A 16,442-nucleotide genomic window follows, 5' to 3' on the forward strand; every position below is an offset into this window, starting at 1 on the left:
TTTGTATATATAAAAAACTAACTAAAACTCAATACACAAATAAGACCCACGAGACTCCTAATTAAGTGCCATTTCATACTTTCAGGATTAGTTAGAATGTATCCATTTCATCTTTCATGCATAGCCATCCTGACCCGGTTGAAATACTCTTTATGTGCCATAGTTTACTTTTAAATCATGTGGACCCATGATTTCCTTATCTTGTGTGCCCGATAATTTGCAGTTCCTGGAAAGATTACGAGTTTCGTTATAGAATGTCAGTCATGAGTAAGTGATATAGAGGCTAATAGTAGAAGTGGGCCTCTCTCTTTGGTCAGAACCATATCGGGAGATTCTGTGATTATGAACTTCCTACTTATCCTTAGATGCCCTCCAGAGGAGGGGGACAGCTCTCAAATGCGAGTGTCGCAAAACGAATGTGAAAAGATTGCTGAATGCCTGTGCTCACTTGGTAAACTTGGAAGAAGTCTTTGTTTTTTACCTTATGACATTGTAGGTCCCTTACGCTGCATTTGACACTATAATCTGGTAGTGGGCATATAAGGGGCACTAGAAAGGCCAGGCTGTTTGATTCTACTACCATCTAAATAAGTTCTACATTTGACATTTTAATTCAGAATTTTAGGGCATCATAAATTAAATACAAGCTACACATTGTATTTACAAATTCAACATTTCTATACTAGTTTTGCCAGAACATTTTAATTAAAGCTCTTCTATGTATTCTTAGCATTGATCTAGAAATACAGACTTTGTCTTTGCCTTTTTCATGCTTCCTTAACTGGCACTTGGGCTGTGTGATGAAATCGTTTACCATACCTCAGCATGTACATTTTGTTCATATGTCTTCGTTGAACAGGTTGAAGTGCTTTATGATGCACATGTGAAAACAGAATTCTATGCATCTTAGGAATTTAATTCCTGCTACATTTAAGAGATAGACCTTTAATAGGCAATACAGTTCTGCGGAGGTTTTTTCAGTTATGGGGCATGAAAACGGTGCAGCTTTGAAAGTGGTATTGATTGATAATATTTATAGGGTGCCAGCACTTGCTGTGTCTTGTTCTGATTGATTGCATTGCTATTGTGATTAAGAATGGTTCCTCTTTATCCTCAAAATGACATAACTGTTCAATGAGCCTTTGTGCTCCTCTTTATTCAAATATATTACTAGTATCGAAAATTAGAACGGAAACTAAATGCATTCAGTGGATCCTGTTGTACAAGGCTGTGTTCACAATAAGCAGTTGCTACTTCTTGTCTGCTTTGGATGACCCTTCACACTTGGTGTTTAGGGTTCTGGGGATGTCAAGTACCACCTTGGAATGTACCATGAAAGAATTAACCGAGCCACAAACAAGAACCTCACATTGTCGCTGGTGGCCAACCCATCTCACCTGGAAGCAGTGGACCCTGTGGTGCAAGGAAAGACCAAAGCTGAGCAGTTCTATCGTGGCGACACAGAAGGTAAAAAGGTAAGATGCTCTTCAGCTGGCGGGAAGATCATTCTCGTCTGTCGTGCTATGTTTTCTTTACAGCAGCTTCTCTGCACCAATAGTGCTGCTCTAGTCTATGCACAGAGGGGCAATGCCTTTGCCATTGCAGCACTAGTTTTTCCAGCCCAGTTCCTGATTTTTGTCTGCCTCTTGACAGGAGTCTGCAAACAGCACTTTTGGTGCTTTCTCTTCTTGGGCTGGTCTTGCGGGGAAGGATTTCCAGTCCTAGCTGCAGCATAGACAGTTCCCATTAGGTTGTGAAGTAGAAAGAGCAAGGAATAAGAGTTGCAGAATGACCACAAAGGCATTTTAAGTTCCCCTGCAACAGAGTCATTAACACAGAGTTATATATTATTGAGCTTAAGGCATGAGCATAAAGTTATGAGTAGTTTTCTCAGCTAATGTTTTTTCAGAGCTGACACATTAGAATGGTGTTTTTTTGGAAACTTTTAACTTGTTGCATCAACATAGTCACCAGAATAACCAATCTTAAGGAGTTCAGTGTTGCGATCTAGCCCCATGAATGATCAATAATGATAAATAATTGGTTTCACAGTACCCTTGTCTGCTTGATCAATGATTTAATACTTGCCATTTGTTGTCCTCGCTTCTGATGGCTTTTCCGTTTAATGATTGACATTTCGGTTCATCAGTGGTAGCTATGAGCCTCCTTGTGAATGTCTACTGTTTCCAGGATGGCAGAAGCCTTTAGCATGTTAATTCAGAAATTCACCAGTAATGCATGTGCCCTAACGTTTAAACATCTGTAATCATTACAAAACAGTATATAGGTGTTACCGGGACTCTGTTGTCAAGTAGATAGTGGTTTCTGGGTTTTTTCGATTATTCATTGCGCTACTATGCAAATGTTAATTGATATGCATTCTGTTAAACACTTAACAGTTAGTGGTGACAGTATCAAAAGGTTTTGCAGTAAGTTTGTAAAAGGTTGTAGATGTTCTCTTGTAAGGTTCAACTGTGATAGGACTGGTTACTTTAAAGGAACAACTCTAGATCGCACTATTGGGATATGGATTCTAATGAATCTAGAAGATTCATTTGATAATAAATTCCTGTTACTCCCTGAAAGTGCCTTAACCAAAATCTTTTGTTTACCCTAGCACATCTAACACACGAGTTCTTCCTACCTGCATCACTGAGCTGTTTCCCTGAAGTGATTGTTCAAATCTATTTTTACCCTCATATTTTTTAGGTCATGTCCATCCTTCTGCATGGAGATGCTGCCTTTGCTGGCCAAGGTGTTGTCTATGAGACCTTTCATCTCAGCGATCTCCCGTCCTACACCACAAATGGTACCATCCATGTTGTAGTCAATAATCAGGTATACCACTTCATATAAGTCACATTTTCAATAGGTTATGTTGAAACGTTTCCCCCTGTTTCTTTGGTAGCTGTTTGGGTAGATTCTGCTTTATTTATCCTCTTTATGTTTTCCACGAATGTCATTCAATACAGTGAAAAACAAGAATTTGAAAGAGTGAAACATATATTAAATCCATAAATATATCAAAAGTAGAGTAACTATTTCACAATATTTATACGAACATCAAAAAAGACTGGAATTCCAAATGCTAAACTGCTAGTTATTTTGGTTGAGGATCATCGAGCTATTACAAGGACTTTGCGTAGAAAGTAAAGGTGAAAGGCGACGCTATTCCACATTCAAAAGGCATAACTTCTTTTAAATTTCTTCAAAACTGGTGTGGAACCTTTATCTAGCAAGAGATGAAAACCATATCTTAACTACTGTGAAGTAGCTGTTACAGCTTCAAAGTGAAGAATTGCTTCTTTTACCATTCTATTGCCTTGTTACAAGGCCTGCAGGCTGTTTCAGACACAGAGTTAGGAGCTCTAAGTACCTCGTTGGAGCACATCATCAACCCTTTAATAAATGTTTTGTTGAACAACTCCCTTTGACAGGTGATGGTTCATAAGTCCTAGAAACATGCTTACATACTACTACTCCTGAAATAGCCAACGGCAGACCCTGAGGTCTTCTCCAATTATAGGCTTATTTCTTTGCTCCTGGTTCTTACTAAAATAATGGGAAAAATCTGTAAATCGACAGCTCATCTGGTTTTAGAAGAGAATCTTCTCCATGAGTCACAGTCAGGTTTAAGGCCATGTTACAGTATACTGAATCAGTGCTATTGGAAGTCTCTGGGTTTGTCAAGCTGAGTCTCGATTAAGGCCATGCTGCCATGGTGGACGTACTCGATTTGTCTGCCACTTTTGATATGATCTTACACCATTTATTAATTTTGTGGTTATCTAACAGTGGCATTGGAGGTCTGGTACTACAATGGATTCACTTGTATCTTTCTGATCATGCCCAATCTGTTTTTCTCTGTCATCTCTGGTGCTGTTGGCCAGGAATTTGGGGACCTGATTCGATAATGAACTCTCTTTTTCCCCACTGGTAAAGGCTGTCTCAGGTACCTCCTTCTCGCTTTTGAAAAGCTTTAAAAAGTTGTACGCCTGATTCCAGAATACGCCAGGAAGCCTATAAAACCCAGTTGGATTAGGTCCTTCCTTGGTTATTCATATATTCTTTACCTTCGCCTTCTGGAATACCTTCTCCAGCGCTTAGAGCTATTTCAGAATGCTGCAGCTCGGCTGCTTCTCAATAGCCAAAACGCCACCCTATCTCTGTGCCCTTAAGGCAGCTACATCTGCTACCGGTTCGTAAGCATATTTCTTGTAAATATCTTTTGCTTACATTCCATGCTTTTAATAATAAAGGTCCTGTTTATCTCTGAAGGAGAATTTAACACTATGCCCCTTCCAGATCCCCAAGATCTTCCACTAAACTGTTACTCAGGGTTCCCCCGGTTAGGCGCGCATGTTCGGGAGGCCAATATTTTAATCATCTGGTCTCTAAAATATGGAACGCACTGCCATTATCTATAGGGCTTCTCCAGATGAATTCTCTTTCAAGAGCAGGCTTAAAACTTGGCTCTTCAAGCCCTTTTGATCCCCATCATCTTTATTTTCCGCAAAGAGCACCAGGGCGTCTTTGACAGCTGTGCACTTTCAAAGTGGTATATTCAATATGTATTCATATTAATATACATCACCTAGGAAAGAGTCTCCAGACCTCTTTTGAGCATTGGTGAGAAACCTTGTGATTCACACCAAAAGGGTGTGTTTTTATGTTGGTCCAGCTTGACCAGATTCATGCCAGATTTTCAGGATTTGTGCATAAGATAAATCTACCTAAAACAGATCTTAATGTAGCTCACTTAAAAAGGGATGGGTCTGGCACTTGTGGACCTACATTCGAAACACCTGGTTCTACTCCTGCAGGAATAACAATAACAAAGCCATGTTTTAAAGAGATTTATCTGGGTACATTTATTATCCGTGGCCTTTTGATCGCAGAGACGTTTAAAGTGATTACTTGTTCAAATTCCGGTATCATGGCCATTGGATTTACTAGCCTCATAAATTCATTTTTCGATTCTGATAGTCTCATTAGAACCTCTTTGCTTTGTGTTTATTGATGCACACCATTTGTAATGCTGGACTCTAGTACTGCCTTTCAGGGCAGAAGGGTTTGTCTATCCAAAGAAGCATCTACAGGGTTTAACGTATGCTAAGCCCTGGATCCTCGGTCACCCACCCAGGTGAGATTAATGTTGTTTTTGCATTTGTCACCACGAGTGGGATGGGTATGCTCAGACGTGAGTCCCATACTCTCCACACGACTGGAGTCAAGCAAGCCGGGCTGAAGACGGCTGATAGCCAGAAACCGGTCCTAGGATGCTTGTCTCCGGTCCAGGAAAGACATGGCTTTGCAGTTCGGGCTGGACTGTTCCCATGAGGCACAGGGTCAAGGCTGATTTGCATATGGCCGTGTCTGAACTGGGGTGGTGTGGAGTGCAAAAAATGATGGATGAAGGCCCAGATCCCTGTACTGGGGTGAATGTATGACATTGTTCTGCATTCTGTCCATCACCTGTTGTTTTTTAGATTAATATTCAACAGTAAGGCTTCATTTACCCAGTTCAGCTGGCTTTGGGCAAGGCAGCTACCATTCAGTGTCTAGTATTAGAGGTGTCCCTAGAGCTTGTATTTGCCTTTCAGAGTCACTCTAATGTTTGGGTGGAGGTCCCGGGGGTTGGAAATTGAACCAATCCACAATGTCACAGTTTCTTCCTAAACACATTGGGTAACAGTAAACTAATTCTGTTATTCAGTTTTTTTTCGAGTGGTGTCTTCCTGAGCAAGAGGAGTTTCCTGGTCTAGAATTCAACCACAGTACAATTTCTGTAAGGCATTTGTCCCTATCTGCAGTTTTCCACGAAAATCAGTTACTTTCATATAGTTGCTGGAAATCTTCACTTCTATCTACACAGCATTTCTGCTTGAAATGCAAGTCATTTCTTGGAATTTTCAACATGATAAAAAAAACAAATGTAATTTAGTCAACATCATCCTGTAGTGACAGTATGGTGTACGGTTCATCAAAAAACTTGTATGTAAAAAAACTCCTCCTGTGACCTTCTGATTGCACTGCAGGAACTTGTTTTTTATTTATGATTGAGTTGATGTTGTGAAACACTGCTTGATGGCATGTTCTTAACCCTGTTAAGGCCTTTGCATGTATTAAATAGGGGTTGTTGGTGAAATCTGAAATTACTCACATTCTTTTTCATGTCAGGGAGCCCGCAGTAGTCTGTCCATAATGATCACTTCATGTTTCCTGCCATTGCTCCTCTTTATGACTTCAAGTTCTTGAAGACATTATCTTGTTAAGTATGGCAAGGGAAACATTGGTGATAAACAGCGATAAGGAACTACACCTCATATCACAGCTCTATAAGGCCTGCTCAGATGTGATGCCATTAGACGATACAAGGGTCCGCTCGGCCTTGGAATCTGACCTGGGCACCTCCATCACAGACGAGCAATGGTCAGCATGCTGCAGGGTCACTGGAACGGTATCGTTAAATAGCAAACATAGATTGCTGCACTTCAAGTTTCTCCGTAGGCTCTATGTTACACCCTCTAAATCACATAGAATAGACCCCTCCAGACCGCAAGCATGCCTGCGTTGCCAAGCACCCCAAGCGGACTTTGCGCACTTGGCCTGGAGCTGCCCACGTGTTCACGATTTCTGGGTGGAAGTTCATACACTCCTTTGTACAATGATTCAAATTCTGTTGGAACCATTACCAGAGATAGCGTTATTGGGGTACGTGGTGCAAATCCCTTTAAAAGTTCGTAGATTCACAGCCATTTCTTTACCCTTGGCCAAAAGGGAAGTGGTGATTTCTTGGGGTGGTAGGAGAGCACCGACGCAGAAAGGCTGGATGCGAAGTATGGCAACTTGTTCAACACACAGCGATATGTATGCCAGTATTATTCCGGTATCTTCCAGACCCAGGGATGTTTGGGGGCCTCTCCGCACTTTCCTGGCATCGCAGCAGCACCCCTCCCCTATGCAACACAGCCAGGGCAAAGAACCTACGGGGATAGGCTGAGAGGCTTATCATATCCATAATTATGACCCTATATACCCCTGGGTGGCTCAAAGTGACAAATTGCACCTATAGGTACAGATTAATGTTCTTCTGGAGACTTAATGGGGTTGCTCATGACTGAAAACTGTTTTTTTTAAAAATTGTATCTGTTGTATTGTGTCCCGGCCGTACTGTCATATTGTGCAATGAAGAAAGTACTGAACTGCCATTGTCGAGATGTCTCTGCAATATGATAACATTGAAACCTGTGCTTTGCTTTGTATCTTTACAAAATGCAAAATAAAGTTTAAAAATAAGTATGGCAAGGGAAATAAATGTATGTTTTTAAATAAGTAGCCCCCCTTTAAATGTATAAATCAGCAAGCGAACTCAGACATAGGCTGCTCATTATTCCTTCTGTTTTGAGTAAAACTGCAGCTACAACAAGACCATTATTTGTTGATTTTATGACTATCTACCTATTGTTTTTGGAACTGAAACAATCATGTTGGAATGTCTTCAAGGCGTTAAAAGCATAACATAACAATGAATATAACATTAATCACACTGTGTGACATGGAATCATGGGCCGGTCAATCTGTGATTGAATATCAGTGACTTAGCTTAGAAGAGTAGCTTTGGGATGACATTTTCAACAGACAAACTAATAGTCCAGTGCCAATTTTGTCGGCTTTTTAGATTGGATTCACCACTGATCCCCGAATGGCACGCTCCTCCCCTTACCCAACAGATGTCGCACGTGTAGTCAATGCTCCAATTTTCCATGTGAATGCCGATGATCCTGAAGCAGTGATGTATGTCTGCCACGTTGCCGCAGAATGGAGGCACACCTTCCACAAAGATGTAGTGATAGACTTGGTGAGTATGCATTTCCTTGAGTTGTTTGCGAAGCAAGTAAATGTCTTCCAACATGGATATGTACCCTGCCACATTTCATTTAATAAAATTACAATGATAGTGAAACTTTCATGTAGTATTGAATGGAGTAAGGTCTGTAGCAAAGATCATTGATTATATTATATGCTGTATCTAGATAAAGAGTGGTGCCTTGTTAGGATAAGTGTTAAACGGTGTGACTGTTTCTTCCAGGTAATACCCGTTTACATCATATCTATTCCTATTCCTAAAATTGATCGTGAGCAGATTAGGACTCCCTAGATATGGCACGGCAATTTGGATCATTGTGTTGTTGTAGCCTGGGTATTAGTATGTCTTCAGTGAAGTCCACTTTGTTTCTCTTGGTCTTTGAACTATTCAAACAATCATTATGGATTTCCTTTTGACTTTCATGATGATTTTACTTTAAATATTTATCTAGTGTACCTATATGTAGTCTAGTTATGCAGGTTGTCTAACTGCTGCTTCATTGTCTTCATCGTTTTTTATAAAAAGTTGCAACTTGTTTGTGTATCCTGTTGTACCATATTGTATGTTCTCTATGAAGTTTCTTGGTGTTTCAGTTTTTGTTCTATTTGAAGTTTTATCCCATGTAAAGATTTTTGAACATTTATTATGCGTAGATCAATGTTTTTTAAACTTGTTTCTTAAAGGCATCCTAGTTCTTATCATGATTTTTCATTTCTTCATCACACTACTGTGTCCCACTCTTCCTTCTGGTTGGGATAATTGAGCATTTCCTTTGCAGGTCTGCTACCGTCGTAGCGGTCACAATGAAATGGATGAACCCATGTTCACCCAGCCACTGATGTACAAGCAGATCCACAAGCAGGTCCCTGTGCTAAAAAAGTATGCGGACAAACTAATCGCGGACGGAACTGTTTCCCTGCAAGAATTTGAGGTATAGAGTGCCCCAAAGATAAACTCTGTGTCTTTTGTGTGTTCGGTCTTTATTGACTGTTGTTCGACTTTTCTTTTGTAAAAAGTAAAAAGTTGTGGGTTCATTGTTCTTTAATTATTTTCATGTGATGTGTCAAAAGTGAAATTAAGCATCCTTTGGTAGTATGTTGTTGCCCTGAGCTCTGTATGACCAAAGAGATATGGGTCATGCCCACGTTTCATTGTAAGGTATCAGTGTGCCAACAGTAAGATAAGGTGACTATTTCATAAGTAGATAAAAAGTTGTGCTGATCATTTAACAAATAGTTAAAGGATAAAAGTATGATACCGCATGATTGCAAACTATAAATGCTACTGTTTTCTTCTTTCATTTCATATGTTTCTTGAACCTAATAACATATAGGTGTATAAAATCTGTAAGCAAAAAAGTAGAAAACATGAGTTGTTTTTTATTCCTATGTAAACAACTTTATCATTATACAAGTCATAATAACTGTGATGCTTGCAACATTTTCATGATGTTTCAACACTGTGGGTTTAGAGGAGTCAAGCCAGTCATTTTAAGATTCATTCATGTTCCAGGTGGTTTTTAGCGCCAGCACCACACTGGAGAACATTTCCCCCACTTCACCACACCATGAGATTGCACTCTGTAGGACAGCATGTACCAGCAAGGAAAGTTTTAAGGAAAGACAATAAGGCGGAGGACATTGGTATTTACGTATTTACGTGCCACAACCTTGTAAAGTAAGAGGAAAGGCTCCGGGGTACCACACTGTACAATAAAATAAAATAAAATAAAGAAGTGGGCAGCAACACAGAGATGGGCAGCGTCAGTCGATTACATTTTCAATTCCGTCACTGTCTCTCTTCTTAGGAAAAACAGAATTGTAGGAAATGAAGGGACAAGATAAAACAAAAAGAATGTGGGACTTGACTTGCAACTGAAAATTAAAACCATTTGGTGGGTTTTCTTTGTGGGAAGGACACTTGCTTTTTTGGTGGTGGATTTCCCATGGGAAAAGCCTAGGCTTGTTCCGGAGAAATAGTGTATATATTCATGACAACAGTAAATGCTTACCCTTGCAATTTACATCTTTATCATTAGCGTTATTGATTATGACATACTTGTACGTTTTTGTAATCCGCAACGGAATTCTTACTAATGAATGCTGCTACATGAGTTGTTGGTCCTAGTGCTATGGGAGATAATTACTGCATGTGTACTCGCTTTTGAGATATATTCCATGACCCGTATCTTTTGTTCTAGCTGCATTGTCAGTAGGATTGTATTTTTATGTTTGCGGAACAAGAACCTAAACATTGAACATCTCACTCGTATTGTTTAGTCCAGTGCTTCTTGGCTGTGAAAGAAACAGCGTTCCAGCCAAATGTAACTTTACCCACACAAAATACTCTTTATTTCTGTTGGTAAAATAGACAGATCTTTATATGAAACCACAGTACATTGCTTTTTTGTGTTACAAACAGCCAGTTATTGATCAGGTGTTCAAAATTAGGTTGTTATGCGCCCTTTACTGGACATTTCTAGTGGGGTTGTTCCTGATATAGGACTCTGAACCTCTAGTCTCTTTTAAAGCCTAATGCAGACCTTTCAGAATCTTTACTGCCTTGTAGTGGAACTGGAAACTGTGCCTTAGCAGTCAGTAAAGGTGTTGTTAGAACTGGGGGTCTCTAGTTGGCAGAGGTAGGTACCACTGTCCAAATAGGGACCCTTGCTTCTAGTCAGGGCAAGGAGGAAACCCTCTGAGATAACCCCTGCTCACCCTCTAGGTAGCTTGGCACGAGCAGTCAAGGCTAATCAGAAGGCAATGTGTAAAGTATTTGTACCAACACATTGAAAACACCACAAACTGACTCCACAACAGTTTAGAAAAATAAAGGTATTTAAGCAAAACTACACAAGACCAAAACGACAAAAATCCAACATACACAGTTCAAGAATATGGTTGCAAAAGAGTTCTTATGGTTGCGATAAAAATAATCCACAGTTGCGTGAAAAGTTCACAGTTGCGTCACGTTTAGCCATCAGTACCTTCAGATGCGACAAAGTTCCAAAAGTAGAAACTGATGCGGTGGAAAACAAGCGATGCGTTGCTCCTGAGACCTTGGGGAGGCAGCAGCGGGCGTGTTGCGACGAATCCGGTCTGTATTGGGAGGAAGGCCACTTGTATGGATTTCTGTGCGTAGGTTCCGTAGGAAGTTTGTTCTCGCAAAGGTACGATGCGACGATCTCGTAGGGGCTGCGACGATCTCCGGGTCGACGATGCACGATCCAGCGGCGATCCCTCTCTGGCAGCTCCTCGTGCGATGGCTCTGCGACGATGTTCGCAGCAACGTGATGCGATCCGCAAGCAAGCAGTGCGGCGATCTCACCCAGCGACGACAGGCTCTGCGACGACACTAGCAGCGATGTTAGTCTTCCCACACTGGTCTGGTGCGTCCCGCAAACGAAGGATGCAACGGCTCTGGAAGCGGCAACAGGCGCTGCGACGATCTTGGCCTTCGTAGCGGCGGGATTTTCCTCGCACTGTCTGGGATGCGCTCCTCAGCGAGCGATGCAATAACTTTTCTGTAGCAAAGTCTTTAAAGCTTAGTTTCCAGCTTCCCAGCACAGGTACAACTTCCAGATGCACCACACATGGGCCACGCACTCCAGGAAGGACAGAACTCTCTCAGTAGAGCTCAGGGGAAGCTGGGGGGTGAAGTCCTTTTGTTCCTGGGACTTCAAAACAGGGAGCCAGCTCTTCTCAGGCCCTTGGAGATTTCTTCAAGCAAGGGGACACAGCACGAAGCAAAGTCTTTCCCCTCTCCTTGGCAGTAAAGCAACAGCAGGGCAATCTTCCTTCTTCAGTTTCAGCTTTCTCCTTGGCAGAGGTTCTGTCTTGATTCCAGGATGATCTAATTTTCTGTAGTCAGGAGTCCTGTACTTATACCCCTAAAAGTCTTTGTTCTCTTTGTGCATGTGGGCCCTGAGCCCGGTCTGAACCAGTTCTGGGTGTTCCTTGAGCACTTTGTTTTCCTGGCTTCTCCTTTTCTTTCAGAGTGAGGGGCAGGATTGTCAGCCGCCCTGCAGGAGGTGGAGCCAGCATTGTGGAAGGCAAGCATAGCCCTATTCAGGCCCAGGTGCTATCTCCTCCCACCACTCAAGTTGCAATGCAGTCATTCAGCCTAGGGCTGACTCAGCCAGCCTCCTGGGGAATCCCCAGCCCCTGTCACTCTCAAACCAGACAGTCAATACACAAACAGGCCAAGGCACACGGAAAGGGCAGACAAGAGAACAGCAACTTTCTAAAAGTGCTGTTCTTAAACACAGGATTTAAAAACAACCTTTCCTAAAAGATGTGTTATTAAATTCTGAGTTCAGGGATACCATACTTGTATGTCCTATCTTGTTCCTATGGAAAGATATGCTGGTAGCCACTGTAGCCAGCACCCCCTGTGTTAGCCAATGGAGCAAGATAGCCTTACAATAGTGAAAAACAAAAATGGTTGTAATTCACTACCAAAGCATGTCACCTGCACCAGTACATGCTCTACTTTTCACATACACTGCACCCTGCCCAGGGGGGTACCCTGGGGCTTCCATAGGGGTGACTAATGTGCACAAAAAGGGAAGGGTTAGGCCTGGTCAGTGGGGACACTGACCAGGAGGACATGGCAGTTCACAGACTGCACACAGGCACTGTGTTGGCAGGCCTGAGACACCATTTTGGGGCTACTCATGTGGGTGGCACAATCAGTGCTGCAAGCCCACTAGTAGCATTTGTCATCACCAGCCCTGGCACACCCTCAATCACTCACTCAATTGCAGACCCCTGCACAGATAGACAAACACGTTCTCACACAAACATATTGACACATGCACTCACACATTCTATTAGCTATCCAACTTTTTTAATGACAACATTTCCAAAATTAATTTAAGGTTACAGTGCAACCCTCGCTGGAATAATTCACTTTTTTTAGATCTATCATCTAAGGGCCCAAAGTAGGAGTCCAATCCATCTTTTGAACATCCATGCTTTCATTAATTCTGTTAAGTCTGGATCACCATTTGACACCTGCCCACCCTCAGTTCTCTCTCTGGCAGCTAAAATCACTTATCCTACTCTAAAAGATCTTTGCAACCTCTCCTCTATGGAAAATGTTCCTGTCTGTTAGAAACATGATATTGTCTCGACTCTGCTAAAAAAAACATGGGCTGATTCTGCTAAACCCCAAAAATGACTGCCCTATTTCTTTACTCTGTCAATTTTCAACTCTTTTACTACCATAACAGGAACACCATACTGGACCCTTTATGGGGCTGAATCCGCTTTACTATGAATATCGAATAACCTCAGGCTGATCCTATACCAAGGAGGGTCTGCCGCCTTAGTCCTTCTTGATTTGTTGGCAGCATTCGATACTGTGTCACATACTGTACTAATTACCACCCTTCACCAGATATGTATCTGTCATTTCATCTTAAGATTGATTTGCTTTTTTCTTACAGATCGAGTCCAAATTATTTCTCTTCCTCCCATATCAATTAGAATTTCTTCATATTCGGGGCTGCGGCCCTTAATGCTCCTCTTTTAATCTCACTCTTTTCAAAGATTAAATCCCTCCCCTTTGCTCTCATCTGTTTTTTCCAATTTTACGTTATGTCCTACTCAGGCGATATTCAGATCGTTATCTCCACATCAGAAAATTGAACGCAGCTTCAGGAAAGCTTTTTGGAATTGTATGACTGGTGTTGCTGCATGGATCAAGTATAAATCCCTGAAGCTCAACAGAGAGAAAACCGAAGTCTCTATTTTTAATAAAAAGCCCTCTTATCCTTGGTCATCCACTTGGTGGGCCCACGAGCTTGGACCTACAGCCACTGTGTTTAACCATAATCATGTTTTCATCTTAGATAACAAGTTTTTTTTTCTGCTCAAATGAATCGGGACCAGCAACTGTTTTTCCATCCAGACTATGCTTAGTAAAATCTTCCCATATCTTCCTATCTCAGAGCGCAAAACCATTGTTTCTAGACAACTTTGACTGGTTCAGAGCGCTTCAGTCTGTTTAGTTCTTAAGCTCTAGCCCTGTGCGCCTTTAAAGCACACCTACAAGATTCGCTCTATCTTAGCACCCAGAAGCTTATTATCTTTATAACCCTATGTATCTACCAACATGCCCTTCCAATTCTGATCGCATCAGCCTCTGCAAGACATTTTCTCTTTCTTGACAACCAAGTTCTGGAACACCCTCCCATTCAGCATCAGAATGCTTCCTGATCACCTTAAGTTCAGGAAGAATACAATAGCATGGATGTTTTAGATTTTAGAATAACTGAACTCTTCAGCTGTGCTCCCCTTTCTGTAGCGCCAGGAAGCCCTATGGGTTATTGTCACCTTCTTCAAATTCTGTAATAACAATAATAATAATCAGTCCGCATTGGAACAACCGGTGTCCAATACAACCCTCAAAAAAGGTAAGCATAGCTGAAGTTCTGTTTCCTCATCCAGGATTTCCAGGATACAGTCATTATCCACCATTCAACAGCAACCTCTTGTCTTAAACTACAGATGAAGTCCTAAACCACTGTATCAAGAGTGACTTCAAAGACATCGACTAGGTTTTTCGAAACATGCATATCATTATTTAGGGTAGCACGATTGTTAGTGTACTGTCATTCCTAACATGTTAACACATTTAAGCTCATGGTTATCCGAAAAGAAATTGACAAGACCGAAAAGAAAGGCTACTTTTAAAACCTTTAGGCAGGACCTTCAGAGTGGTGTTGTGCCTTTTGTATTCAGTAAAGGAGCACTTCAATTCTGTTAGGAGGCGGAACCACTAGATTTTGTCAACATACTATCTTGCTCACCTTTGACACCTTGGTAGAGAGTATTAAACAATGGATTCCTCTTCTGTCCCCAATTGTATAATTTTTTGCTCCAGGGTTTGAATAGTGAAGCTTAGACAGCTAAGTAACACATGGACATTAAACATTGTAGGGTAGTAGACACATATTTACATTATAAATAAAATATTGAACATGGGATTTGGCTACGTCAAGGGATGATGTGGACCTATAATCAGTAGCTCTTCTACTCCCAGTATCTCCTTGAAAATGTCAGCTTAGTCCCAGCCTGACAGAGCTATGCACTCACACCAAGCCCGGCGCACACACATCATTGTCCTACAAAATAAGTGCCCTCTCTGCTCAGAAACATTTTTTAACTGCTTGTCATGGTCATCAAAGCAATCTTCCCACACCAGCAAGTCAGAAGGACCTTTAGGGAGAGCAGGCTCCAACAAACTCAGTGTGGAACCAGCTAAACATACAGCAACATACAGTTGCATCCCCTGCAATGCTAGAGTCCTCTTCTTTGTGGAGACCACGACTGAATGAGAAAAGAGCTGAACAGCTTGAGAGGGTGTTAGGGAATGGAACCAGCTTCTCGGTATGTGCCTCAGATTTGGACATATAATCTGGTTGTTCACCGTTCTGTGGGTTGAAGAGTCCCTTTCTTCTAGCCCTGAGCAGAAGCTTGGGTGGAGCCACCAGAAACAGAACAAGGAACTATGATAGAAACATTTGCAACTTGCCATACCCATCAGTTCTGTTGGGAGATGCAACATGAAGGTCTGGACAGTCACCAGTGAAATATTAAAAGTGAGATGCGGCAGGTGTGATCAGACATGACCTAATTACTTATGACATAATGTGTAGCTCCAGCGCCCTGGCTGTCATACTACTGATGGCCACCAGACAGCAACTTATCGGTTGGAGTGTGGTGTCAGTAGGGAATTCCGATTTGAGCCTCATCTTAGAATGAAGGACTGATAAGTGTGATATTTGAGTTGCACCATGGGGAATGTCATAACTGTGGTACCAGATACTAACGCCAGTACATCAGTTGGCACTTTATATTCTCTGATATCGTAACATCCGGTGTGGGCGGAGTGACAGCTGTAGCGGACACTACAATGTGATAACTTTGTGATTGGGCCCATGCAGTTTGATTTCATTCATTTGAAGGGGGAGGTTATTGTTGTCTTTAAGACTGTTTCATTTCTTGTTGTGGTCTGTAGACACAATGGAAAGAGTGCTTTTGGACTAATGTGAAATATGGGCGATTAAATGAGTGGAGTTTCTCGCTTGTAAAGATTTAAAATCATCTGTATCACTTAATGTGAGAAAAAGAGACATTAAAATCAAATATTTATAGATACTTACAATGTTTTCTTTGTAGTGAGGGGAAACAAAGGTTTTGAACATCATGGGAGGTTGCTCTAAATTGGTATAGGACATTGTCTTGACAGGCTTTTTGGCTCTATTTCGGAGTGATAAAGACTTTATGCTTGCTCACACCTATAGGCTGTATTCTTCCCTTTTAAGCCCTTTCTTCCAGACCTAGAAGAGGATAGCTGCTTTATATGATGATAGATCCCTTACTCTAATCCATCTATTGCCTATTGGCTTTGCCTTTCATTATTTTGCCTATAGTACAGGTTGGATCCTGTGGTCCTGACTTTATATAACACATTGGTATGGTTTATGTAGGTACTCTGACAGAGCTAAGGGTTATTTCATCCTTCTCAGGCCTACAAGGCCCAGAACTAGAGAGACTCCATTTTG

The 16,442-nt window shown here is 41.5% G+C and overlaps 1 protein-coding gene across 3 annotated transcripts in view; it reads left to right on the forward strand.

Annotated features, from left to right (window-relative positions):
- The window catches only part of OGDHL (oxoglutarate dehydrogenase L), a 707,295-nt gene that overhangs the window by 293,076 nt on the left and 397,777 nt on the right, over positions 1 to 16,442 (forward strand). For all 3 annotated transcript variants that reach the window (XM_086922073.1, XM_086922074.1, XM_086922075.1), the window contains 4 exons: positions 1,296 to 1,475; positions 2,710 to 2,838; positions 7,682 to 7,861; positions 8,649 to 8,801. In XM_086922073.1, the coding sequence (XP_086778199.1) occupies positions 1,296 to 1,475; positions 2,710 to 2,838; positions 7,682 to 7,861; positions 8,649 to 8,801 (642 nt within the window). The remainder of the gene's footprint in view (positions 1 to 1,295; positions 1,476 to 2,709; positions 2,839 to 7,681; positions 7,862 to 8,648; positions 8,802 to 16,442) is intronic.

The sequence above is a fragment of the Lissotriton vulgaris genome, chromosome 5 (genome assembly GCF_964263255.1).
Source record: "Lissotriton vulgaris chromosome 5, aLisVul1.2, whole genome shotgun sequence".
Taxonomy (NCBI): Eukaryota; Metazoa; Chordata; class Amphibia; order Caudata; family Salamandridae; genus Lissotriton; species Lissotriton vulgaris.